Raw genomic sequence first — 26,438 nt, forward strand, 5'->3', positions numbered from 1 at the left:
GAAGAACAAATATTGTTAAAATGTCTGTACTATCCAAAGCAATCTATACATTTAATGCAATCCCTATCAAAATATCAACAGCATTTTTCACAAAACTAGAAAAATCCTCAAATTTGTATGGAACCACAAAAGACCCCCAAATAGCCAAAGCAATCTTGATAAAGAAAAGTAAAGCTGGAGGCATCACAATTCTGGACTTCAAGTTATATTACAAAGCTGTAGTGATCAAGAGAGTATGGTACTGGCACAAAAACAGACACATAGAACAAGAGAACAGAATAGAAAACCCAGAAATGAACCCACAAATACACAGTCAATTAATCTGTGACAAAGCAGTAAAGAATATCCAAAGAGAAAAATACTGTCTCTTCAACAAATGGTGCTGGGAAAACCAGACAGCAGCATACAAAAGAATGAAACGGAATGACTTTCTTACACCATGCGGAAAAATAAACTCAAAATGAATGAAAGACCTAAATGTGAGACCTGAAGCCATAAAAATCTTAGAAGAGAACACACACAGTAACTTCTTTGACATTGTCCATAACAACTTCTTTCTAGGTATGTCTCCTGAGCAAGGGAAACAAAAGCAAAAATACACTATTGGGACTACATCAAAATAAAAAGCTTCTGTACAGTGAAGGAAACAATCAACAAAATTAAAAGGCAATCTAAAGGAATGGGAGAAGATACTTGCAAATGACATATCTGATAAAGGGTTAGTATCCAAAATATGTAAAGAACTTATACAACCCAACACCCAAAAAACAAATAATCTAATTTTAAAATGGGCATAAGACATGAACAGAGATTTTTCTAAAGAAAACAGATGACCAACACACAATTGAAAAGATGTTCGTCATTAATCATCAGAGAAATGCCCAATCAAAACTACAATGAGGCATCACCTCACACCTGTCAGAATGGCTAAAATCAACACAAGAAACAACAGGTGCTGGGGAGGATGTGGAGAAAAAGGAACACTTGTGCACTCTTGGTGGGAATGCAAATTGGTGCAGCCACTCTGGAAAACAGTATGGAGGTTTCTCAAAAGGTTAAAAATAGAACTACCTTATGACCCAGCAATTGCACTATTACCCAAAGGATACAAAAATACTAACTCAAAGGGATACATGCACCCCAATGTTTATAGCAGCATTATCAACAATAGCCAAATTATGGAAACAGCCCAAGTGTCCATCAACTGATGAACGGATATAGAAGATGGTGGTGTACACACACACACACACACACACACACTCACAATGGAATGTTACTCAGCCATAAAAAAGAATGAAATCTTGACATTTGCACTGAACATGGATGGAGCTAGACAGTATTATGCTAAGTAAAATAAGTCAGTCAGAGAAAGATAAATACCGTATGATTTCACTCATATGTGGAATTTAAGAAACAAAACAATCAAGCAAAGGGAAAAAAAGAGAGAGAGGCAAATCAAGAAACAGACTATTAACTATAGAGAATAGACTGAAGGGAGGTGGGTGGGACAATGGCTTTAATAGGTAATGGGGATTAAGGAGTGTACTAGTTGTGATGAGCGCTGGGTAATGTCTGGAGTTGTTGAATCACTATATTGTACACCTGAAACTAATATTACACTATGTGTTAACTAATGTGAATTTAAATAAAAACGTTAAAAAAAAGAAATAGAGTGACTGAATGGATAAAAAAGCAAGATCCATATATGCTTCCCATAAGAGACTCATTTCAGAACTAAAGACACATGCATATTGAAAGTGAAGGGATGGGAAAATATCATGCAAAAAGAAATGAAAAGAAACCTGGTGTAACAATACTTATATTAAACAAAATAGACTTTAAGACAAAAAGTGTAACAAGAGACAAAGGACACTACTACATAATAATAAAGGAAACAATCCAACATGAAGATATACAATTGTAAATATTTATGCACCCAACAGGGGGAACACTCAAATACATAAGGCAACTATTAACAGACACAAAGGAAAAAAAATCAATAGTACTACAACACAATAATAGTAGAGAACTTTACACTGCACTTTCTTCAATACATAGATGATCCAAAGAAAATCAACATGAAAAGAGTGACTTTTTTTTTAAATTTTTTTTTAAGAGAAGGAGAAAGAGAGAGAGTGGAGAGTGGGGAGAGGCAGAGGGAAAGGGAGAGAGAGAATTTTTTTTTTTTAATTTTATTTATTTATTTGACAGAGAGAGACACAGTGAGAGAGGGAACACAAGCAGGGGCAGTGGGAGAGGGAGAAGTAGGCTTCCCGCCGAGCAGGGAGCCTAATGAGGGGCTCGATCTCAGGACCCTGGGATCATGACCTGAGCCGAAGGCAGATGCTTAATGACTGAGCCACCCAGGCACCCCAGGAGACAGAGAATTTTAAGCAGGCTCCACACCCAGCATAGAACCCAACACGGGCTCTGAGATGATGACCTGATGACCTAAGCTGAAATCAAGAGTTAACTAATGTTAATGCTTAACTGACTGAGCCACCCAGGTGCCCCAAGAGTGACTTTGAATGACACACTGGACCAGATGTTTCTAAGAGATATATTCAGATGATTCCATCCTAACACAGCAGAATACACATTCTTTTCAAGTTCACATGGAACATTCTCCAGAATACATCACGTTAGGCCACAAAACATGCCTCAACAAATTCAAAAAGACTGAAATCATATCATATGCATCTTTCTGACCACAACGTTATGAAACTGGAAATCAACCACAAGAAAAAATCTGGAAAGAACCAAATACATGGAGGTTAATTAACATGCTACTAAGCAATGGATGAGTCAACAAAGAAATCATAGAGGAAATGAAAATATACATGGAGACAAATGAAAATGAAAGTACAATGGTCCAAAATCTTTGGGATGCAGCAAAAGCTGCTCTAAGAGGAAAGAATACAGCAATACAGGCCAACCTCAAGCAGCAAGAAAAATCTCCAATAAACAACCTAACCTTACACCTAAAGGAGCTAGAAAAAGAAAACACAAAACCCAAAGCCAGTAGAAGGAAGGAAATAATAAACATTAGAGGAGAAATAAATTAATTAGAAACTAAAGAAACAATAGAACAGATCAATGAAACCAGGGACTGGTTCTTAGATAAAGCTTTAGCCAGATTCGAAAGAAAAAAGAGAAATACCAACCAAAACCACAGAAATACAATTATAAGAGGATATTATGAAAAATTATATGCCAACAAATCGAACCTATAAGAAATGGATAAATTCCTCGAATCAAATAAATTACCAAAATTTAATCAGGAATAAATATAAAATTTAAACAGACAAATTACCAGCAATGAAATTGAATCAGTAATCAAAAAAACTCCCAACAAATACAAGGCCGGGACCAGAAGGCTTCACAGGTGAATTCTACGAAACATTTAAAGAAGAGTTCATACTGGGGCACCTGGGTGGCTCAGTCGTTAAGCATCTGCCTTTGGCTCAGGTCATGATCCCAGGGTCCTGAGATCAAGCCCCACATCAGGCTCCCTGCTCAGTGGGAAGCCTGCTTCTCCCTCTCCCACTTCCCCTGCTTGTGTTCCCTCTCTCACTGTGTCTCTCTCTGTCAAATTAATAAATAAAATCTTTAAAAAAAAAAAAGAGTTAATGCTTATTCTCTCAAACTATTTAAAAAAAAAAAAAGAGCAAGGAAAGCATCCAAATTCATTCTATGAGGCCAGCATTACCCTGATACCAAAACCAGATAAAGACACCACAAAAAAGAGAACTATAGGCCAGGATCTCTGATGATCTTTGAATGTAAGACGCAAAAAATCAACAAAATATCAGCAAATGGAATCCAACAATACCTTAAAAAAATCATTCACTCGATCAAGTGGGATTTATTCCTAGGATGCAAGGGTTGCTCAGTATTCACAAATCAATCATGTGATACATTCCATCAATAAGAGCAAGGATAAAAACCATATGATCGCTTCAACAGATGCAGAAAAGCATTTGACAAGTACAACATCCATTCATGATAAAAACCCTCAACAAAGTAGTTTTAGAGAAACACCTCAACATAATAAAAGCCGTATATTAAGAATCCACACCTAACATCATACTCAATGGTGACAAACTGGGAGTTTTTCCTATAAGATCAGGAGCAAGATAAGGATGTCCACTTCCACCGCTTTTATTCAACATAGTACTGGAAGTCCTAGCCACAGCAATCAGATGACAAAAAGAAATAAAAGGTATTCGGGGTGCCTGGGTGGCCTCAGTCGGTTAAGTGTCTGCCTTCGGCTCAGGTCATGATCCCAGGGTACTGGGATCAAGCCCTGCATCAGGCTCCTGGCTCAGCAGGGAGTCGGCTTCTCCCTCTCCCTCTGCAGCTCCCCCTGCTTGTGCTCTCTTTCTCTCTGTCAAAATCTTTAAAAAGAAAGAAAGAAAGAAAGAAAAGGTATCCAAATTGGTAAGGAAAAAGATAAACTTTCACTATTTGCAGATGACATGATACTACATATAGAAAACCCCACAGACCACCAAAAAACTACTAGAACTGATAAAGAAATTAAAAAAACTCACAGAATACAAAATCAATATAGAGAAATCTGCTGCATTTCTATACACTAATAACATAGCAGAAACAGAAATTTAAAAAACAACACCATATACAATTGCACCAAAAAGAACCAAATACCTAGAAATAAAGAGGTGAAAGACCCATACTCGGAAAACTGTAAAACACTGATGGGAGAAACTGAAGATGATACAAACAAATGGAAACATATTCCATGTTCATGGACTGGGAGAACCAATATTGTTAAAATGTCCATACTACTAAAAGGAATCTACAGATTTAATGCAATTCCTATCAAAATTCCAACAGCATTTTTCATAGAAGTAGAATACCCTAAAATCTGTATGGAAACACAAAAGATCTCAAATAGTCAAAGTAACCTTGAAAAAGAAAAACAAAACTGGAAGTATCACAGTCTCAGATATCCAGATACACTACAAAGCTGTAGTAATCAAAACAATATGGTACTAGTATAAAAACAGATACATAGGTCAATGAAACAGAATAGAGAGCCCAGAAATAAAGTCATAATTATATGGTCAGTTAATCTATGAGAAAGGCAAGCATATGTAATGGGAAAAAGACAGTCTCTTCAACAGTGTTGGGAAATTGGACAGCTACATGCAAAAAAGAATGAAACTGGACCACTTCTTCATACCATACACAAAAACAAACTCAAAATGGATTAAGGACTTAAGGACTTAAATGTGTTACAGGTAGTAATTTCTCTGACATCAGCCATAGCAACATTTTTCTAGATATGTCTCCAGAGGCAAGGGAAACAAACAAAAAAATAAATTATTGAGACTACATCCAAATAAAAAGCTTCTGCATGGCAAAGGTACTAATCAACAAAACAAAAAAGCAACCTACTGAATGGGAAAATATATTTGCAAAAGATGTATCTGTTAAGGGGCTAATATCCAAAAATATAAAGAACTTATACAACTCAACACCCAAAAAACAAATAATCCAATTAAAAAATGGGCAGAAGACATGAACAGACATTTCTCCAAAGAAGACCTAAGATAGCCAACAGACACATGAGAAGATGCTCAACATCACTAATCATCAGGGAACTGCAAGTCAAAACCACAGTAAGATATCACCTCATTATCTGTCAGAATGGCTAAAATCAAAAACACAAGAAATGACAAGTGTTGACAAGGTTGTGGAGAAAAAGGAACCCTCTTGCACTCTCGGTAGGAATGCAAACTATACAGCCACTGTGGAAAACAGTATGGAGGTTCCTCAAAAAATTAACAAAGAATTAACCATATGATCCAATAATTCCACTACTGGGTATTTACCCAAGAGCATGAAAACACTAATTTGAAAAGATATTCGCACCCCTATGTTTATTGCAGCATTATTTACAATACCCAAAATATGGAAGCAACCCAAGTGTCCATTGACAGATGAATGGATAAAGAAGATGTGGTATATATACCCAATACAATATTATCCAGTCATAAGAAATAATGAAATCCTGCCATTTGCAACATTGATGGATCTGGAGGGAATGATGCTAAGTGAAATAAGTCAGAGAAGGACTAATACCATATTATTTCACTCATATGTGGAATATAAGAAACAAAACAAATGAACAAAGAAGAAGAGACAAACAAAAAACCAAACTTAAATATAGAGAACATATTGGTGTTTACCAGAGGGGTAGTGGGTAGGGGGTGGGGACGGGTGAAATATGTAAAGGGGATTAGAAGCACACTTATCATGATGAACACTGAGTAATGTATAGAATTGCTGAATCACTACACTGTACACCTGAAAACTAATATAACACTTTATTTTAAATATACTGGAATTTAAAAAAACTCATGGCACACACCTTGTTCCTGTTAAACTTTTTATTAGCCCTAAAAATTCAGAAGACCTGCTTAATGAATAATCTGCAAAAGTAATCATTAAAACATCAATAAAATACTTAGAAATTAAACTAACCAAGGAAGTGAAAGAGTTGTACAATGAAAACTATAAAACATTGCTAACGGAAATTTAGGAAGACATAAATAAACGGAGACACATTTCATGTTCATTGATTGGAAGACTTAATATTGTTAAAAGCTCAAAGGACGTTGAGTAATTCAAATAATCTTGAAAAAGAACAAAATTGGAGGACTCACTCTTCCTGATTTTGAAACCTATTACAAAGCAATGGTAATCAAACAACATGGCACCAAAATAAAGACAGAAATATAGACCAATGGAAGAGAATAGAGAGCCCAGAAATAAACTATCACATATATGGTAAATGGCATTTGACAAGGGTGTCAAGACCATTCAATAGGGGTGCCTAGGTGGCTCAGTTGTTAAGCATCTGCCTTCGGCTTAGGTCATGATCCCAGAGTCCTAGGATCGAGCCCCGCATCGGGCTCCCTGCTCTGCAGGAAGCCAGCTTCTCCCTCTCCTACTCCTCCTGCTTGTGTTCCCTCTCCCACTGTGTCTCTCTCCAAATAAAATCTTAAAAAAAAAAAAAAAAAAAAAAGACCATTCAATAAAGCAAGGACGGTATATTCAGCAAATGGTGCTAGGAAAAGTGTATATCCACATGCAAAAGAATGAAGATGGACTCTTATCAAACACCATATACAAAAATTAACTCAAAATGTATCAAGGGCCTAAATTTAATACCTAAAACAATAAAACTCTTGGAAGAAAAAATAGGACAAAAGCTTTATGACATTGGATTTAGAGAGGATTTCTTGGATATGACAGCAAAAGTATAAGAAACAAAAGAAAAACAAAGTAGACTTCATGTAAATTTTTAAATTTTGTGCATCAAAAAATACTATCAACAAAGTTAAAAGGCAACCCATAGAATGGGAGAAAACATTTGTAAGTATCTGGTAAGGTGTTAATATACAGAACTCTTAAAACTCAACAACAAAAAAAGCAAACAACCCAATTTAAAAAAGGGCAAAGGACTTGAATAGACATTTCTCCACAGAAGATATACAAGTGTCCAATAAGCACATGAAAAGATGCCCAACATCACTAGTCATTAGGGAAATGTAAATCAAAATTACAATATCACCTCACACCCATTAGGTTGGCTGCTATCAAAAACCAGAAAATAGAGAGGTGTTGGCTAGGATGTAGAGAAACTGGAATTCTTGTGCTATTGGTGGGAATACAAAATGGTATAGCCAGTGTAGAAAACAGTATGGTGGTTTCCCCCCAAATTAAAATATCATTACCATATGATGCAGTAATTCCACTTCTGGGTATACCCAAAGAAATGAAATCAGGTCTTGAGATATTTGCACACCTATGTTCATAGCAGCATTATTCACAATAGCCACAAAGTGAAAGCAACCCAAGTGTCCATCAACAGATGAATGGATAAGCAAAATGTGGTATACACATATAATGGAACATTTTCGGCCTTAAAAAATAAGGAAATTCTGTGGGGTGCCTGGGTGGCTCAGTCGGTTAAGCATCTGCCTTCAGCTCAGGTCATGATTCCAGGGTACTGGGATGCAGCCCCATGTTGGGGGGGGGGGCAGTCCCTGCTCAGCAGGGAGTCTGCTTCTCCCTCTCCCTCTGCCCCTACCCACACGTGTGCACTCTCTCTCTCTCTAATAAAATCTTTAAAAAAAAAAAAAAAGGAAATTCTGCAAAATGCTACAACACAAATGGACCTGAACATTAAATGAAATATAACTCAGTCACAAAAAAGACAAATACAGTATGATTCCACTTATATGAGGTACTTAGAGTAGTCAAAAATCATAGAAAGTAGAATGGTGGTTGACAGAGGCTAGGGAGGGAGGGAGAATGGGGAGTTATTGTTTAAGGGATACACAGTTTCAGTTTTACAAGATGAGAAGAGTTACAGAGATGGATGGTGGTAACAGCTGCATAACACTATGAATGTATTTGATACCACTGAACTGTACACTTAAAAATGGCTAAGATGGTAAATTTTATGTATATTTTAGCACAAGGCCTAACAAAACAAAACAGAAAAACACACACACAAACAGACAGCAGCACGTGTGGAAGTTTCCTGAAGTTTAAGACCTCTCTCTTGGCAATAGCAAGGAGACAACAGCAGACACTTTACCTAAATCTGAAGGGTAATACTTGAATGAAAACTAGGATTGGATAATATATTCTATTACACAAAAGGGCAGAAGACTAAAAGACTTTAGAATATTAGTGAGCAAAAAGTAAAATGAGAAAAATGAAGACAACTGAATAGAGGATCAAGATAAACATAAACAGGAACAACTGGGATTACCTTATTTTGTAGGAAACAAGGCATTTGCAAGGCAGGTTCTGTTTTGTAGTAAGAACTGAAGAATAAAGTAAGGATTAAGGAAGGGAGGACCCCAGAGAAATATTTATTCCCAAGCATGTTTTTCAAAATATTACTTAATATATCAGGCATTGCCCAGGGGAAATACAGATGAAAAAGGCAGGACACCTATTTTATGGAAATCATGTTATAGTTAGAGAGACATGTATATCAATCATTGTGAAATAATATAATAAATACCATTTTCTGGGAATGTCTAAGATTTGTAGGAGCATAATGGAACAAAAAATACAAGACGAAAAGCTTCAGATATGCAATATTTGAGCCAACTCTTCACAAATGAGGAAGGATTTGGGAGGCAGAAAAAGGGTATTTCAATCAGAAAAAAAGAGTATATGCTAAGACTCAGTAGCAAGAAATGAAACTCAAAAATTAGACCTATTCTACACCAGTATCTTACTTATACTATGCTAAGAAGTTTCAGCTTTAATCCCATAGGCTGCAGGAAACCAAAGAAAGTTTTAAAGCTGGAAAGTAACACAAACAGGCCTGTACTGGTAACAGGGTTGAATTCTGATCTGAGTGTGAGAGGACGTTTACCTAGGAAACTAGAGGCAATGTGTCTACCTGCAATTGTCCAGGCAAGAAATGATGAGATCTGGGTAGTAGCAGTGATGAGGTGAAAGAGGGTATGCACTCAATGGCATTTCAGAGACAGAGACAAAAGACTTGGCGTATAACTAGATGTGGGGGGTAGAGGCAACTGTCAGGATAACTTCAAAGTTTCTAGTTAGGGTGACTTAGTAGATGAGTTTTCATTAGCCAAAGAAAAAAATACAAGGGGTCAGAGAAGTTTGAGAGATTAAGGTTTTACTCAAACTGCATAGAAATGCCTTTGAAAAGTCCAACTGGAGGCATTCTATAGACACTTCCAGTGCTCAGGAAAGAGTGTGGGGTTATAGGTAAAAATCTGAGAATCACCAGGCCTGCTTGATGCCAGAGTCCCCTCATGACCTGAAGGAAAACCTGAGGTAGCTACAGGACAGTCTGAAATTTGAGCAACTGAAACCTAGGGGGAGCCTATTTAGGCAGAAGAGGTCAACTGTAGACTTCTGGAGAATAACGAAGTAGAGGAAAAAGAAACAGTAAAAGATACTGTAAAGAAAAAGAGATATGGAAGAACCAGGAATTACATTCTACACTATGATACTACAGAAAGCAAAGGAGGAATATTAACTGTACTTAACCATTTTCTTACCAAGTGTTGATGGATACTGGTTTCAGACTGTTTTTCAGGTCTGAGTGATTCAACTTGTGTTCGTGAAGTGCAGAAACAATCCTGGGAATTCAGAAATGCATTAAGTTAAAAAATAAGTCACAAGGTAAGTATGTGGATACAAAGGTCTGGTGACTGTGGTGAGGAACAGAGAAAGGGCAGCCTGCAGAACCCTGGAATTGCCAGGATTCATAGCATGGAGGTTCTCAGTATGGGAGAGAAGGGAGAAGCAGCTGGGTATGAAGAAGACAAATTTCGTATCTGGTAGAATTTACTTGGTGCTATCTCTGATCCTTATCCTATCCTCTGGAAGTCATAATATCAATTCATTTTCACTGCTGGTGTTAATTTTCAACCTTTTCATCATCTTTGCAGTTTTGTTTTGAATATTTAGCTATAGATTATTCTGCTGTACTCATTATAATCAATTTTATTTTAATCCTCAGATTCTCTGTTTCTTAAATGTAGGAACCATGTTTATCCACATTAAACTACACAATGAGTGTATCTGGAACCAATTTTGTTTCTTAAGGTGATAAACATCTTACTTCAACTGGAAAGCAAATTAAAAGTAGGAGACTTGGGATGCCTGGGTGGCTCAGTTGATTAAGCATCTGCCTTTGGCTCAGCTCATGATCCCAGGGTCCTGGATCGAGCCCCATGTCTCCTGCTCAGTGGGGAGTCTGCTTCTCCCTCTCCCTCTGCTCTTGCTCTCTCTCTTGCTCCCTCTCTCTCAAATAAATACAATCTTTAAAAAAAAAAAAAGGTAGGAGACTTAGTTCCATTATCACAATTTACATTTTCCTGCATTTTAACCCATGGTCCTATTATCACATATTGCCAATAAAGAAATGTAATACTGCCATGTGATTTATCATGTGGGGTAAAGCTGACCTTATTCTACTTAGGAAGAAAAGGTGTGTCGAAAGTATAAACAAATTGTATGAAAGAGATTTTTGTAATAAATTTTTTGAAGCATCTCATGAACATTTACTTGTGTATGAACAGTAAAGTACTAATATCAAATGAGTCTTCAAGATAAGCTCACCCATATCTACCTAACACTTTGTAGTCACTTAAAAGTAATCACACTTCCTTTCATTTAAAATAACGCCAGAATTTCTCACTAATCTGTCATTTTTTCAGCGTAAATTACTGATTAATTTAAGATTAATTCCTGCAGTTTGTATACCTTATCAATCTTATCACAATAATTTGATCTAAATCTCCCGTCTTATGTAAAACTCGCCCCTGAAGAACAGAAGCTAACAATGTCATGATAGCTATAGAATCATTTCCTTTGCAAAGTTTCTAATGGTTTGTCTAAAGTGAATAAAATGGACACTGAAAAGTTTTTGAAGATACTTATTACTATTCCTCATGGTGGTTGAAAATAACCATCAGTTAGGTCACTTACATATTGTATTTGATATTTACCTATATTTTGTAACATTTACTATGAATCATTCTATACAATGGTATTGTACAGAAGAGTTAACATAGCAGGCCTAAAACTGCTACGCTTAGAAAAGGCTTGCTTGCAAAGTTGACTCTTGGCTGGTATCTGGGAACTTGGATTTGGGGAGGGTTCTCACCCTTCCTGATAAGAACAGATCATGTGGCCTAAATTGTGTAAACAATATAGTTTCTGCTGAATTACTGCTTTTTTCCTGGAAGTCTGAAATTTGTTACCTGCTAGCAGAAGGTACCTACATGACCAATCCCCATAAAAAAGCCTGAGAATGAGTCTCTAATGAGCTTCATTGGTAGGCAACATTTACACATGTTGTCATTACCCTGGGAGAATTAAGCACATCCTATGTGACTCCACTGGGAGAGGATTCTTGGAAGTTTGAATCTGGTTTCCTCTGAACTTTACTCCATATACCCTTTTCCCTTGCTGATTTTGCTTTGTGTTCTTTGGCTATGAGAAATCTTAGTTATGACTACATGACTAAGTTTTGCAAGTCCTAGCAAATCATCAAACCTGGAGGTGGTCTTGGGGGGACCTCTAATACAGTTATCAAAATATATTCAAACACATAAAAAAGTCTTTCTAAAAAATGTCCATAACTTTTTTTTTTTTTGATGGAAGAGAAGTTAATTTAAGACATATTGGGCATATTTTTAGAGACGCCAGGGTGGTGCAGTCGTTGAGCATCCGACTCAGGCTTCGGCTCAGGTTGTGGTCTCAGCATCTGTGGGACTGAGCCCTGCAACGGGTTCCACATTCAGCTCACAGTCTGCTTAGGACTCTCTCCCCCTCTGCCCCTCCCCCCTGTGCACACACACACACACTCTCCCTCTCAAATAAATAAATAAATCTTTTTTAAAAACTTATATTGACCCTAACTTATTCTCAAAATAAGAGTATTGATCCATGTTTTTGGTTTATAATGTGGTAGACTTCCATTTCATTATCTTTATATAGAATTTTCACAGTTCAAGAAAGTGATCACTAATGTGAAGACAGCTAAAACCAGCCAATGTTATAAGGCAAAATGTTTTTGCTGACCTCTCCTAAAAAATGTTGGCATGTTCATTAGCTGCCCAAGTTATAAAAATCATAAAACACTCATAGCTTATCCTTCAAAACATTTTTTATATCCACATTGAATCAATTAGATGCTGGTGAATAATAGCTTATGAAAAATGCACACATTAAGGTCTCTTAGGCAGCACAAATGATTTCAAACCATCCAGAAGCTGCCCCAAAATATTTTTAATGTATTTTTTTAATCCACTACCATAATAGCCAAATGAAAAGCAGTTATACCTAAAAGAGAATCTAAAGGAAAATATTTTACTTATGCTGCTCCTTTGAACACACCATTTCTTAACTCTCCAATAGAGGGTAAAACTTGAATGGGGAGGAATCCTTCATAAGTATAAACATCAACTTTATCTCAGTTGTACAAATATCTCATTTAAGAAAATATTCAAAGAATTCCAAATCTTTCATCATTACAGGAAGAATATATTTAAAAGTAAAATTATTAGCAAACTGAATAAACTTATTTCACCCATTATTAAATTCTATTATTTTTCACAAAACCAATAATTATAGAATAATAGAATAGATAAGATATTCTTTTTCCAAAATTCAGAAGCTCTGGGAATCCACACAGCCCTCTAAATCTTAGGATCTTCATCTGTCAAATGCCCTTTTACATCTCATCCAATTTACAAACTGAGGTAAAATTGTTAATCTTAAGTAATCCTTTAGAACAGGGGTCCACAAACTATACAGTCCACAAGTCAGTCTGACCCACCACCTGTTTTAGTGAATAAGGTTTTACTTGAACACTAACACATTCATTTTTATTCGTTTACATATTGTCTACGACTGCTTTCACACACAACAGAAGAGTGATTTGTTACAGGGACCACAGAGCACACAAATACTATCTGACCCTTTATAGAAAATGTTTGTTCATCTCTGCGTTAGAAAATGAGGTATTTCATAACAACTTTCCAGATAGATAAATAAAGCTACCCACCTTTTTTTTTAAGGTTTTATTTTTATGTAATGTCTGCACCTGACATGGGGCTTGAACTTACAACCCCGAGATTAAGAGTCACATGCTCTACTGACTGAGCCAGCCGGGTGCCCCCAAAGCTCCCCTTTTAAGTAGAAAAGCTTTACTTTAAAAATAAAGTGAATGCATTCTGTATTTTCCATATACCAAACAAATCATACAATAAATCCAACAAATGCATTCTGTATTTCCTCACTTCATAGTTCTGCCTCTCAGACTTGGCAAATGATGGAGTGGATTGGCAGATATGAGTTTGAGCCCTGGCAATTCTTTGCCATCTTGGGCCAAACTCAAAATAAGGATTAAACCACCTGCCCTGCGATCACTTATAATTTTGAAGACTGGAAGAGATATAAGATATGAAAGTATTTATAAACTGCAAATCATCATACAAATGCACCCATCACTTTTTAAAAGATCACTACTTTAATAAAGTCAGATATTGTATTATGTTCTATACAAGACATGATGAAAGACCTGAAACTACTTAATCTAAATAATATTTTCTGTAGGTTGAATATTTTTTACCATATGATTTCTGGTTCTCAATCTAGATACCATGGATCTAATATAAACAAAAAACAAGTTAGAATCTATACATATATTACATGTTGATCCAAATATTTTTTGTCTTGTTAAGAGGCTTATTTTTAATATTATTTTGCTTGCCTTTGGTCTAATGGAAATTTGTAAAAGGGATTTTTGAAAGATTTAAGGATGAGGCATAGCTAACTAGATGGGAGAGGCATATATAAGTACAGTAAATGTATGAAAACAAGTGGGTATGGGACAAAGGAAAAGAATAATGAATATATCAGAAAAGTAAAGGAGAAGCTCTTTTTTTAAAGCAACAAAAACTCAATGAGAATTTAACTCATTTCTTAAGACCAGAAGCCATTCAGGTCAAAATAACATCTCAGCATAACAATATCCCATCAGAATATGCCTTCAATTATGGCTCTGCACTAACATCTAACTACTCTGATGGCAAAATTAGACCTATGCTTTTTTTATTTTACAGATTTATTTATGTTATTTCATTTTATATATTTTATTTATTTGAGAAAGAGAGAGAGAGCACAGAGGGAGAATGAGAGGGAGAAGCAGACTCCCCACTGAGCAGGGAGCCCGATGTGGGACTCGATCCCAGGACCCTGAGATCATAACCTGACCTGAAGGCAGACACTTAACCAACTGAGCCACCTGGGCGCCCCTTGCTTATTTGAGAGAGATTGAGAGAGAGATTCAGAGCGCACAGGGAGAGAGGGAGGGCGGAGAGAATCCCAAGCCAACTCCTCGCAGAGCATGGAGCCTGACCTGCGGCTCGATCTCACGACCCTGAGATTATGACCTGAGCCGAAACCAGGAGTCAGAGGTTTAACAGACTGTGACATCCAGGTGCCCCGAAATTAAATGTTAATACAAACTTACCAAGAGAGACATTGAATCGTTTTAGTTCACAGAAAGTGTCAAAAATCCATCTACTCCAAAAAAGATTTTCCTTTATCTTCAAGATGAAGAAATATCCTATTATAAAAAACAAAAGCAAAATAATTTAGATTTAAATAAAAGTTCCCTGAACTAGTTGCTATAAACCCTTATGATATTTAGGCAGTTATTCTTTGATGCAAGGACTAGAGACATTTCTGAAAAGTGTCTTTACAGAGCATTTGTTTACAGAACACAATTTGGGATCTGACGTCACAACAGAAAGGCAGAGTTAAGTTGAAGGAAGATTCTGAGTATTTCCAAAGGCCAATATACCTGCATCTCTCCTTCCCTATCTTTTCTGTACTTTTTTTAAAGAAACTTAAGCAAATGTGAAAGCAATATAGAAAATCAATGTTGGACCCACTTACAAATATGCCCCAATAATTTCCAATGATTCCAGTTATAAGTAAATGTTGAAGGTTCCAAAGCTTCCTGATTGAATTACCTATTAAATCATTTGGGGTCCATGACTAGCAAATTTGGGAAAGAATCTGGATTAGTAACACACTAGGAATAACATTTTCTTGTTGCCATACGTTGTTGTTTTTTAAGATTTTATTTATTTGAGATAGAGCAAGTATGCACGACTTGGGGGAGGGGCAGAGGGAGAGGGGGAGGGGGAAGCAGACACCCCACCCCACCCCCAGCAGGTAGCCAGACTTGGGCTTGATCCCAGGATCATGACCTGAGCAGAAGGCAGACGCTTAACCCACTGAGCCACCTAGGTGCCCCTCCTTGTCATGTGTTTTTAAAAAAGAGAAATTTCTTTTCAGTTCCACATAAAAATAATATTTTTAGGCTGAATATTTTTTACCTTATGATTCTTAGTTCTCAATTCTATTCTTCCTAGAATTTGACAAGTATCAAAGATATGAGGATTATACAAATAATTCCTGTCCACTTTCACCAGTAGAGTATTAATCTCAATAGTTTATGAAGACGCTGCAACAGATTCAGAAGTTTAAAATAGCAACTTCTTCAGATTCAAGGAACTACAAAGGCACCACCAAAACTTTCCAGATTTTTCCTAACAGAAAGGGTGGCAATGTTCTAAACTTTCTAGTGTTGGGTGTTTTGTTACACCTAACCATCTCTTTCTTCTTAATTGTGGTTTGTTATTTTAATGAAATCCCCAAGTTTAATCAAGATAAATATCTAAGCAAAATGAAAGAGAAAAGGAAGATTGTGTAAACAACAGATATTATAGAGCAGTATCCAATTTTACTGCTAAGGAAAGATATGAATTTATTCAGGATATTCACTACAAACCAGAAGTAGAGAACAGGAGGAAGAAAAACCTGAAAGGGTATGATTATTTTGTCACCTGCCATTCATTATCATCAATTTAAGGCAGTGCAGTGCCATTTGCTGTATTACAAAAGGGGGAAAGCAATACTTGCTCTGCCCACCTTCCAGGGTGATTGAGATCAAATGAGATACTTCATCTGAAAGGGCTCATAACTACCAAACACTGTACCAATATAAGAACTTGAGTGTATGCTCTGAAAGGTACACTCAAATATTACCAGTGGCAGCTCAAAATGGTAAGGCTCATTTGGAAAGCAAGTTGGCAATGTTTCAATTACCATGAAAATACTCATACCTTTTGATCCAGTAAAATTCTCACCTCCCCTAATCAACTCTAAGGAAATGTCTAAATAAATGAAGAAACCATACACCTGTAGAAAGTCATTACACTGTTAATCTGAAGCAGCCAGGTATTCATTCCATGTGTGTTTAATGAATGGCTACCATGGTCAGGCACTGAGGACACTCACTGATGATCAGGGCAGACAAGGCAGTGTACATTCCCACAGACAGAAGGATGAGGGATGTCGTGATTAACTCAGTTTTCTGGTTATCAGGATTTTGTTTCTTTCTTTTTCCACTCCGTATCAGTAAGTTAAATAACAACAAAAGAATTTAAATTCCATTACATTATCTATATTTCAGAAAAACTCAGAAGAAACTGACCGATTTATGAGAATTGCTAGTAAAGGAATTGTCCCACGGGGGTGATTTAATCCCACAGATTTCTGCTTTAGATATGCCAGACGATTAAGAGATGATTTTACAAGACATTTTGAGGTCAAGGCAGCAGCTGCACTTGGTCAAGAGGGTGGTGGGGTGGGAGGGATAGATTCGCGGTCATAATTTTCTCCTGCATGCTCTTTCACTAGATACGGATACAAATCCTTCTTAAAGAAATCATACTTCAGACCTATAGTTTTAAATATATTACATCAGTGTGGTCCCTTGCATTTGTGTCTAACAAGCTAATTAGGGTATAGCTTTATAAATAGTTTAAATTTGCTCCATTATAGAATGGTTCGTCCAAAGGCTTTAATATCAAAGGTTAACAATTTCTGTGAAAATCATAGGGCGCATTTATTTACAGAACTCGGATTTTGAGTTAATTTAGGCATCCAACAGAGGCTATTGTTAGAGGGAATGCAAAAAAAAAAAAAAACCCTCTGCTGAGCCTTAAAATTACTGTAATTTTCAAAGAGATCTTGAGAAGCCATAAAATCTTAAAAAATTATAGCGACGCACAACTCCGTAAGATTTTCCAAACTTAGTATCGTGACTCATGCCTTCAAAAAATATTTCCTGAGTGCCTACTGTGCGCCAGACGGACTCTGTGCTAGGCAGACGCTGTGTCACAAAATCCTGACCGAGTTGTGAGGAAAAAGGTATTCGACACAACAAAGCCACGAGGGAAAAACACAACGCTGAATTTAAATACTGAGAACAAAACGAAGCTGGAGCATTTAATTTTGTAAGAGGTTCTTTCCGAGTCCTGCTTTGGGGGATCGCGAAAGCGAACTCGCCGAAGGTGGTACACAGAACCTCGGCCAGAGGGTGTCTTCTGTTCGGAAACTCCTCCAGGCTCGGGAGCGCTGCCAAAGGTGAGAGAGGTGGGGGAAGAGAACACTTCCGGCAGCGCGCGCCCCGCGCACCTGGCAAGCACCGCCTACACCGAACGCAGGTGCCTCCGCCACCGGGCGGCCCGGGACTTAGGGGCCGCTCGCCTAGCCACGCCACGCTGACTCCAGCCACCGCTCCGCCGGCTGCCCGGGCTTGGGTTCGAGGCAGGGGGGCGAGTTCTAGCCTCGGGCTTCCCGAGGCGTGCGCGGTACAAGCCGCGCTCCCTCAGGTCCCCGACCCAACCCTCCCCCTTCCCGGCCCGGCCTCCCCTCATTACCCTGGCGGCGACCACGACCAGCGCGACTCTCCTCAGGCGGCCAACGGCGCGGGGCCTATGGGCCCCGGGGGCCCAGCCCGCCGTGGGGCACCTCGAGCGCACAAGACCCGCTCCCAGCGCGGGCCGCGGGGCGCAGCAAGGCGGCGCGACCCGGACTGGGGCTGTGGGCCTGGAACTCTGCCTCAGCCCCAGGCAGTCCGCCCGGAGTGCATTCGCCCCAGGGTCGTGGCCCCGCCTCCCGCCCCAGGGCCAGGCTGCTAGGGGGCGGGGCCTTCTAGCTTGGGGGCGGGACAAACGCGCAACAGCTCCGAAGGGTGAGGGGGCGGGCGGACAGGAAACCACAATTCCCGGCAGGTCGCGCGCTGGCGCCGTGGAGGCTGCTGGGAGAGTGGGTCTTCGCTCTTCTCCAATGTGTGGGGCTGCTAGAGAGCCGGCCTCGCTGCAAAACCGAAGTCGCCGAGTGATGATGTTGTGAAGTCGCCCGCCCGTCCCTGCCACGCCCGGGCGGTTACTGGCAGCGGCGGCCGCTTCGGCTGCAGCTCTCAGGCTGATACCGCTTTAGATCCTATTCCCTGAGGGAGCGCGAGCGGAGGACGGAGGACGTCGAGCCATGCCAGTGAGTAACATTCCCGCGCGTGACTCGAATTTGCCCTTGCCAACTTCTCCTGAAAGCGGAGGAGCCTCCCCGCCCCGAGCTCTTCCCGGTCCTTGGAGGTCACGCGCGGACATCAGAGCCGGAGGCTGGGTATCGCAGGCCCGGGTCTTCGTCCGGTCCCCGCCCCGCGGTGGGAAGTGGTTTGTTTCCCAAGTGTGGGTGCGAAGTGATAGGCGCTGGGCTCTGGTCTGCGGATTCATCCCAGCTGCGCCTCTGAGGATTCATCCCAGCTGCGCCTCTGAGGATTGGCAGTATCTCAGATCTCTGCCGGAGAGCATCCACCTGGAACCCCATCCTTGAGCGATGAGCGGCTTTCGTGTCTGGACGTTAAACCTTTAGCCTCGGTCACCATGTGTGATGTCAGCGAAAGGAGAGGATATTGCAAAGAGCTCTTTCTATGCTGAATTGGGCTTTTCTTGCGATTGATTTTGAGCCAGATACCAAATATGCTTTAAAAGAAACGGTTAACTTTAGTTTCAAGCGTAAATAATAGATGTTGGCAGATGTCCTTTTTAGTACCAGCGTAAAGATAATCTCCTAAACATTTAAAAGAGTTCTGGGTCATAATAATAACGGTGAACTCAGCTCATTGCTGCAATTTCTGAGCCAGAAAAGAAAGAAAGAGAAAATCCCAAAGCAGTAACTTTTCACTGGAAATTCATCAAGCTAGAATAGACCATAGAAATAAAATGACATGTACTCTTTCAGTTTTTTAAAAAATATATTTCAGGAAAATTTGTCCTGACCTTCATATCTTTGCTGTAGAATTGGAAGTCTGAGTTACAGTGATCTCCAAATAGCATGTTAATAGCGTTGACGTGACACTTCAGAACAAACTGTGAAGGACATTTGGTGGTGGGAAAGGGCAGGGATGAAGACACTTTATCATCTCAGCAGCTTTTCCAGCTTTCTATTTTTAAAATTAATGTTCAACAAAGTCTCAAACATTCAGCAATCACATGTATGAAAGACAGTGTTTTGTTACTTTACAGATTTTTATTCATATGTTGAAGGAGTTATAAGAAAGAACAAACATTTGAGTACATTTGACCCTTGGAACAACAGGAGGGTTAGGGGCACCAACCCTCCTGTACGGTTGAAAATCCGTGTATAATTTTTGACACTCTAGAAACTTTACTAATAGCCTGTTTGACCAGAAGCCTTATTGATAACATAAACAGTTGACTAACATATTTTGTGTTATACGTATTACATTCTGTATTCTTACAATAAAGTAAGCTAGAAAAAAGAAAAAGTTAAGAAAATTATAAGGAAAAGAAAATACATTTACTGTACTGCATCGAAAAAAATCTGTGTATAAGTGGACCCTTACAGTTCAAACGCATGTTCAAGTTAGCTGTACTTTTAATCAGCCAGGCACACCAGTCATGAGCTCTATATACGTTCACTCAATCACTATAATAACCCTGTTGTGCTAATTTGAGGCTCATAGGGTTTGCTTACGTTACAAGTGGAGAGTCAAACCTAGATCTGCCTTGCGTCAAAGTTACAGGTCAGGTAAGTTGTACCTACATCAGAAATTACCTTAAAGTTTGGATGATTCAAAACTATTTTCCAGCATTATTTCCTAATACTGGTTCCTTATACACCTGGAATATCTAGAAGAAGTTCTGAACCCCTGCTTTAGTACTTTTGAACAAAGTGTTCTCTCTGCTTGCCATTCCTATACCCCACAGAGCTGCTCATTTCGACCCCAAAAGCCCATTCCAAATCCACCACAGTTTACTTGTGTAAGGCATGATAGGATTGGATTTTCATCTCAAAGGTCCTTTCTAGTTCAAAGGTTTACTGATTCTACAATTGAAAATATGAGCCAAAGAGTATTATTTTTCCACTGGAAACTGGAAATCATGGTTAACATCAGTAGTCACAAAGAGTAGAAAAACCAGTTTCTTAAAAATTTTACGTCAATATCCAAAATATGTTAAACACCAATATAAGGAATGAGACAGATAGTAATATATTATTTCATGATTATTATTATCTGTAAGTTTTTGAACCTCTTTAGTTACCATCTTGTTTAGCTATTAAGGAATCTGAGGCATTAAGGTAATACATTTAAAATGACTTAGTAAATAAAGGGACTAAATTATTCATGGCTTCCAGTCATATTTGCTCAGACCTGCAGTGTTCATGTAGTAATAGGAAACATTTATGTAATACTTACTATGTGTTAGATACCTATCTTAACGTTTTACCTATATTATCCTCACAATAGCACTATGAGGTGTTTTTGTAGATAGGCAAATGAAGCAGAGGGTAAGTTAACATACCCAAGGTCATTCATCTTCTATCATTCATCTACTAAGTGGTGGAACTGGGTGTCAAACCCAGGCAAGCTCAGAATCTTCAGCATTTACTGAGCACCTACTGTGAACCAACCCCACAACTGGGTGTTTTATTATAATTAGATCATTTATCAGTACAACTACCTTAAATAGAACGTAATTCAGCATTTGGTGACTACCCAAAGCTACAAGATAAGTAAATGGTTGAACCAAGATTTGAACCCACTCTTGCCTTTCTTCAAAGCCCTTCTTCTTTCTTCTACTTTCCCTTAATAATCAAATCTTTATTAAATACCTTTGATGGGCCAGAGACTGTGCTAAGTGCTAGGGATTTAGCCCCTGCTTTTAAGAAACACAGTCTGAAGAGGGAAAGACACAATTGTTATAGTGTATTAATAGGATAGCAGTATACAGAATGCAGCATACAGAGGTTCTATAGAAACAGAGAGAAAGGGTAGTGAACTGTGCCTGTAGGGTGAGAAGGCTTGGTCCAGTCTTAGAAAAACATATGGGAATTAGCCTGGGCAAAGAAGAGGAAAAGGGATTGTTTGGGGCTGAATTTTGCCCCACCAAAATTTGTGTGTTAAAGTCCTAACCCCTGTAACTTCAGAGTGTGACTGTATTTGGAGATGGGGCCTTTGAGGAGGTGATCGACTTAAATGGGGCATTTAGGGTGGGTCATAATTCATTCTGACTTGTGTCCTTATAAAAAGAACTTTAGAAACAAAAAGAGACACCAAGGATGTGTGCACAGAGGAAAAAAAATATGTGAGAACACATTGAGAAGGTGGGCATCTGCAAGCCTCAGGAGAAACCAAGCCTGCCAACACTTTGAGATTTGATTTCTGGCCTCCAGAACTGTGAGGAAATACATTTCTCTCATTTAAGCTACTCAGTCTGTGGTATTTTGTTATGGCATCTATGCTATTTTGTTATGGCAGTCCTAGCAAACTAATTCAGGGATGTTCTAGCAAAAGGAATGACATACAAAAAGCCTTTGAGGTGTGCCAGGTGATTAGGTTTCATGGTAAGAAGCGTTGAGAGATGAAGCTGGAGATTAGGCTGGGGCCATATTAGGACAATTTTGTATGAAACGCTAAGGAGCTGAACTTTATCCTAAAGGGGATGGCATGGAGAGGGTTTCTAACAGAGGAAAAACATTGAATATTGATTTTAGAAAGACTACTCTGACCTTTGTGGAGGATGGATTAAAGGGGATAAGACGGGAAGCAAGAAGATCAATTAGGTGGAAGCTGTACTAAATATTTTCTCAGAATATTGAAATGTCAAACTAAAACAGAACTATTGTAACATAAGGGAGATTTTAAAGGGCACAGCTAACCCTTAGGGCAAACATGGAGGATTTAGGAAGAATTTGTATGTACCTCTTAGTACCTAGAAACTGGCTTTACTTTTGACATTTTGCTTTGCATGAATAAATAAAGCTTTACTCAACTATCACAGAATATTCAGTATTTTCCCACTAATAGACACTTTTATGGTGCTTACACCGTTCTAAGCCAAGTCCTTTGACAACCTTATGAAATATCTACTATTACTATTTCCATTTTATACATAAAGTTATCGAAGCACAGAGAGGTTAAGTAACTTGCCCATGGTCGCATAGCTAATGGCAGTGTTAGATTCAAACTCAAGCAGTCTGTCTTCAGAGTCTATGCTCCTAGCCATTATACTACATGTTGCCATATATTATTTATCAAGATCTTCAACTTCCTATGAAAGGAGGAGGAAGTAATACAAAAATAAATTGGGTATGTATGCTGTAGTGAGTATATAGTTTATCAGAGGAGATAAGGAATAATTATATGGTTAAAAAATGTCTTAGAGAAAAGTGGAGAGTATTGGGAAGTAATCTTACTTCAAGTTGGGGCTTCTGGGAAATCTAGCATTGGGAAAAAGTGGCATTTGAACGGGGATGTGAAGAATGGCTACACTTCGAATATGTAGAAGGAGGGAGAGATTAAAGGTAGAAGAAATCACATGAACAAAGTTATAGGATTGGGAATTTCCTGGTGTTTTTAAGGAGCTAGTAAATACAATCCTTTGTTTTGGCTGGGATATATTGTGTGGTTGGAGAATCTAGTTTGGGGGTCATGGGGAAACAAATGTCTGGGAAAGAGAGGTCTTAGGGATTGAGGGGCAACAAAAATTGTGAAGTTTGAAGTCAAATGATTGAGGTATATGCCAGATGTAATTATCTTTTAGGAGAGGATAAAGCTCATCTAGTCCCAACTTGTAAGTTAACAAGTCCTATCTTCACTGTCTCACAGATCCCTCTTATTGTTTCCATTCAACTCTTTTATGCCTTTATTACAATAATCCAGGCATAATGTGATAAAAATTTTAAATTATTTTTGTCTCTAATCTTTCCATTGTTGAAATTCATCCTATATTCTGACTCCAGTTTTATTTCTCAAATGTCACTTTTTAAAAAAAGATTTTATTTTTAAGTAATCTCTGCTGCTTAGAGTAGAAGCACCTAACGCGGGACTCGAACTACAACCCTGAGATCAAGAGTTGCATGCTCTCCCGACTGAGTTAGCCAGGTGCCCCTCAGATGTCACTTTCCATTTAGAAACTTGTTTCCTGTGGGATTAAGTTCAGACTTCTTAATCTGAACTTGTCAAATTCAAAGCTCCAAGTACTTTCCCAGTAATAATTCCCACTTAAATTGGTCTGTATACTGCTGCCAGACTGGCTCTGTCTGCTGTTGGCTCTGGGGCTTTTTTTTCTTTGTCCTTTACCTACTGGATATGCCTCTTCTCACTATCCAAATCTTTCCATCCTTGAGGAACCCACTTAAATCTTACTCCTATATGAAACCAGACCACTTCAGCTAGAAAAGAGCTTTCCCTGCACCTGACTGTATAATTTAATACTCATTAAATATTTATTATCTGGTGGTGTTATCTTCTCTTTGATATCCTAGACCATTAGATCTTAGGTTTAATCTAGATCATAGAACTCATTACAGCTCTCCCTAATAGATCTTAGATTTCTTAGATCTTTAACCTCCCTTAGGGCAGATTGTATACTGTTGTTGTATGCTGTTGTATACTTTTTTTTTAAATCTCTTTTCCGTCTTTCAGTTTAATTCAAGAGGCATTTATTGAAAACTGTCCAATAAGCAGCTGATTGACCAGTTGTTAGCTCAGGTAATTTTATTGACATTTCTTATGTAACAGGCTTCTTAATATGTAATGTTCCTAGCTATACTACTGACTCACATAACCTTGGGGATATCCGGTTTAACCACACTATATTATGATTTATTTGTGCTAGAAAATGAGCATACTCGTGGTATAGAGGTGTAACTAATCATGTTGTAAAGATCATTGAGGTCTTTGAAGCTTATCCATATACCTCTGTCAGTGTTTGCCAAAGTTCAAGTTTTTTCTCTTTAGAAAGCTTTCTGACAATAAAGAAGGAATAGCTCAAATAAAATAGGGTCTAATTTAAGAGCGTTACACTATTTTGTGTTACAGTAGAGTTGATATATGCATTAATGGTGAAAGAATTCACCCACCAGTTCAGTTAATAGTTCATTTAACAACAAATATGTAATGAGTTGCTTAAGCTCCTGCCATTATACTCTTATTCTGATCAGCAAGGAAGAAGAAAGGGAGAAGGTAGGCACTTCCCCTTCCTTCCTGGAAGTAAGTTGTAATATATGTTGTGAAAGAAACAATTTAGATGCTGAGTTAGAAAATAAAGATGGCAGGGGAAGCTACTTTGGATCAGGTGGACTGGTAACTTCTCCCTGAGGATAATTTTTCAGCTGAGATTAGAAGAGTGAGAAGTAGTTACCATATAAAGAACAAGAGGAAAGAATATTCCAGGTACAGTGAACACTTACAAAGATCCAGAGATAGGAGAGAGTGTGATGAGGAAGTAAAAAAGCCTGACACAAGGCTGTGTCTCTTTAGCTGAGTCTGAGCAAGGAGAGTGGTGCAAGATGAAGAAAGAGAAGTAGTCAGGGGCTAGACTACACCAGATGTGTGGATTTTATTCTAGGGTTTTTGTTTTTGTTTTTTAAGGAGTTTAGCTTTTAAAACATTTTTCTTGTCTTACAGAGAAGAGAGAAACCAAGAAATTGAGCATGGAGGCCTGTTAAGACGTTGGTTTGTAGACTAAGAGATAATGATGGGTAGAATTAGGATGCTAGAAGAGGGGATGAAGAGAAATGGGTAAATTTGAGGTATGAGACTATACAGGATTGGTAATGGATTGGATGTGGAAGGTGAAAGAAAGGAGGTATCTACTGTTCAGTGGATCAGTTCAAGAATTACAGTCAGCCTGTGAGAAATTTGGATATCAGAAGAAGTCTGGTCCGAAGAGCCAGATTGGGAGTTATTAACAGTAAAGAGGTAGTTTAATCTGTGGTAGTGGTTGGTTTACACAAAGGTAAATGAAAAACAGCAGTAATAAAGAACACAGTCACGGTTGGAACTTTAGGAAGTATCAACATTTAAGGATCATGGGAATGGAGCTGGGTGATCCAATGAAGGGATTTGAGAAAGTGCATTCATTGTAAGATGTAGGCTTCAGGAGAGCCATAGGAAAATTGAAGTAGGGAGTAATCAACAGTATTGAACCAGAGATACTTAAAATAACAACTAAGAAAGTACCATTGGATTGGTTAGCAGGGCCTATTGGTGACTGAAGGGAAGGCGGTTTCAGGAAAACTCAGATTGTAGTAGGATTGAGGTATGAATAAAAGATGAGGAAAAGGGAAAGTAAATACTCTGAAGAAGCTTGACTGAAGACAGAAGGCAGTAGCTAGAGGGGAACCCAGAGTTTTGAGGAAGGGAGATTTTTAAATTTTAATTTTATCTGTTTTTAATCAAGTGGAAGATTTTGAGCATTATAATAGGCCAAGGAGGAGGGTGTGGCTAGTGGATAGGGATAACTGGTAGAGCAAAGTTTAGAGAAGTCAGGAGTAGAGACTTAAGTAACATATATTTCATTGTTTTTTCACTGGGTGGACATATACATATGGTAGACAAATTGAAAGGTATATGATGAAAAATAAGTTTCTCTCCCCCTTCTGTCTTCCAGCCACCCAGTTCTTCTAAGAGGATTGCTAATTTATGCTCACATTAACGAGTGTGC

The 26,438-nt window shown here is 38.3% G+C and overlaps 2 protein-coding genes across 6 annotated transcripts in view; one reads left to right on the top strand and one right to left on the bottom strand.

Moving 5' to 3' along the window:
• The window catches only part of STRADB (STE20 related adaptor beta), a 38,278-nt gene extending 19,696 nt beyond the window's left edge, over nucleotides 1–18,582 (bottom strand). For 3 of the 4 annotated variants that reach the window (XM_081815366.1, XM_081815368.1, XM_081815369.1), the window contains exons 1-3: nucleotides 18,342–18,582; nucleotides 15,077–15,172; nucleotides 10,089–10,169 (exon numbers count right to left, since the gene is read on the bottom strand). In XM_081815366.1, coding sequence (XP_081671492.1) covers nucleotides 10,089–10,169; nucleotides 15,077–15,088 — 93 coding nt within the window. In that variant the 5' untranslated portion in view covers nucleotides 15,089–15,172; nucleotides 18,342–18,582. The remainder of the gene's footprint in view (nucleotides 1–10,088; nucleotides 10,170–15,076; nucleotides 15,173–18,341) is intronic. The other variant, XM_006748123.3, reaches the window with a different exon arrangement.
• A 139-nt stretch (nucleotides 18,583–18,721) lies between these two features.
• TRAK2 (trafficking kinesin protein 2) overlaps nucleotides 18,722–26,438 on the top strand; it is a 67,261-nt gene continuing 59,544 nt past the window's right edge. Inside the window, exons 1-3 of one of the 2 annotated variants that reach the window (XM_081815342.1) lie at nucleotides 18,727–18,957; nucleotides 24,416–24,481; nucleotides 25,400–25,443. The gene's annotated coding sequence lies outside the window, so the exon portion shown is untranslated. Of the gene's footprint in view, nucleotides 18,958–24,415; nucleotides 24,482–25,399; nucleotides 25,444–26,438 lie in introns of both variants that reach the window. The other variant, XM_081815341.1, reaches the window with a different exon arrangement.

The sequence above is a fragment of the Leptonychotes weddellii genome, chromosome 3 (assembly GCF_054177405.1).
Source record: "Leptonychotes weddellii isolate Sample4059 chromosome 3, ASM5417740v2, whole genome shotgun sequence".
Classification (NCBI taxonomy): domain Eukaryota; kingdom Metazoa; phylum Chordata; class Mammalia; order Carnivora; family Phocidae; genus Leptonychotes; species Leptonychotes weddellii.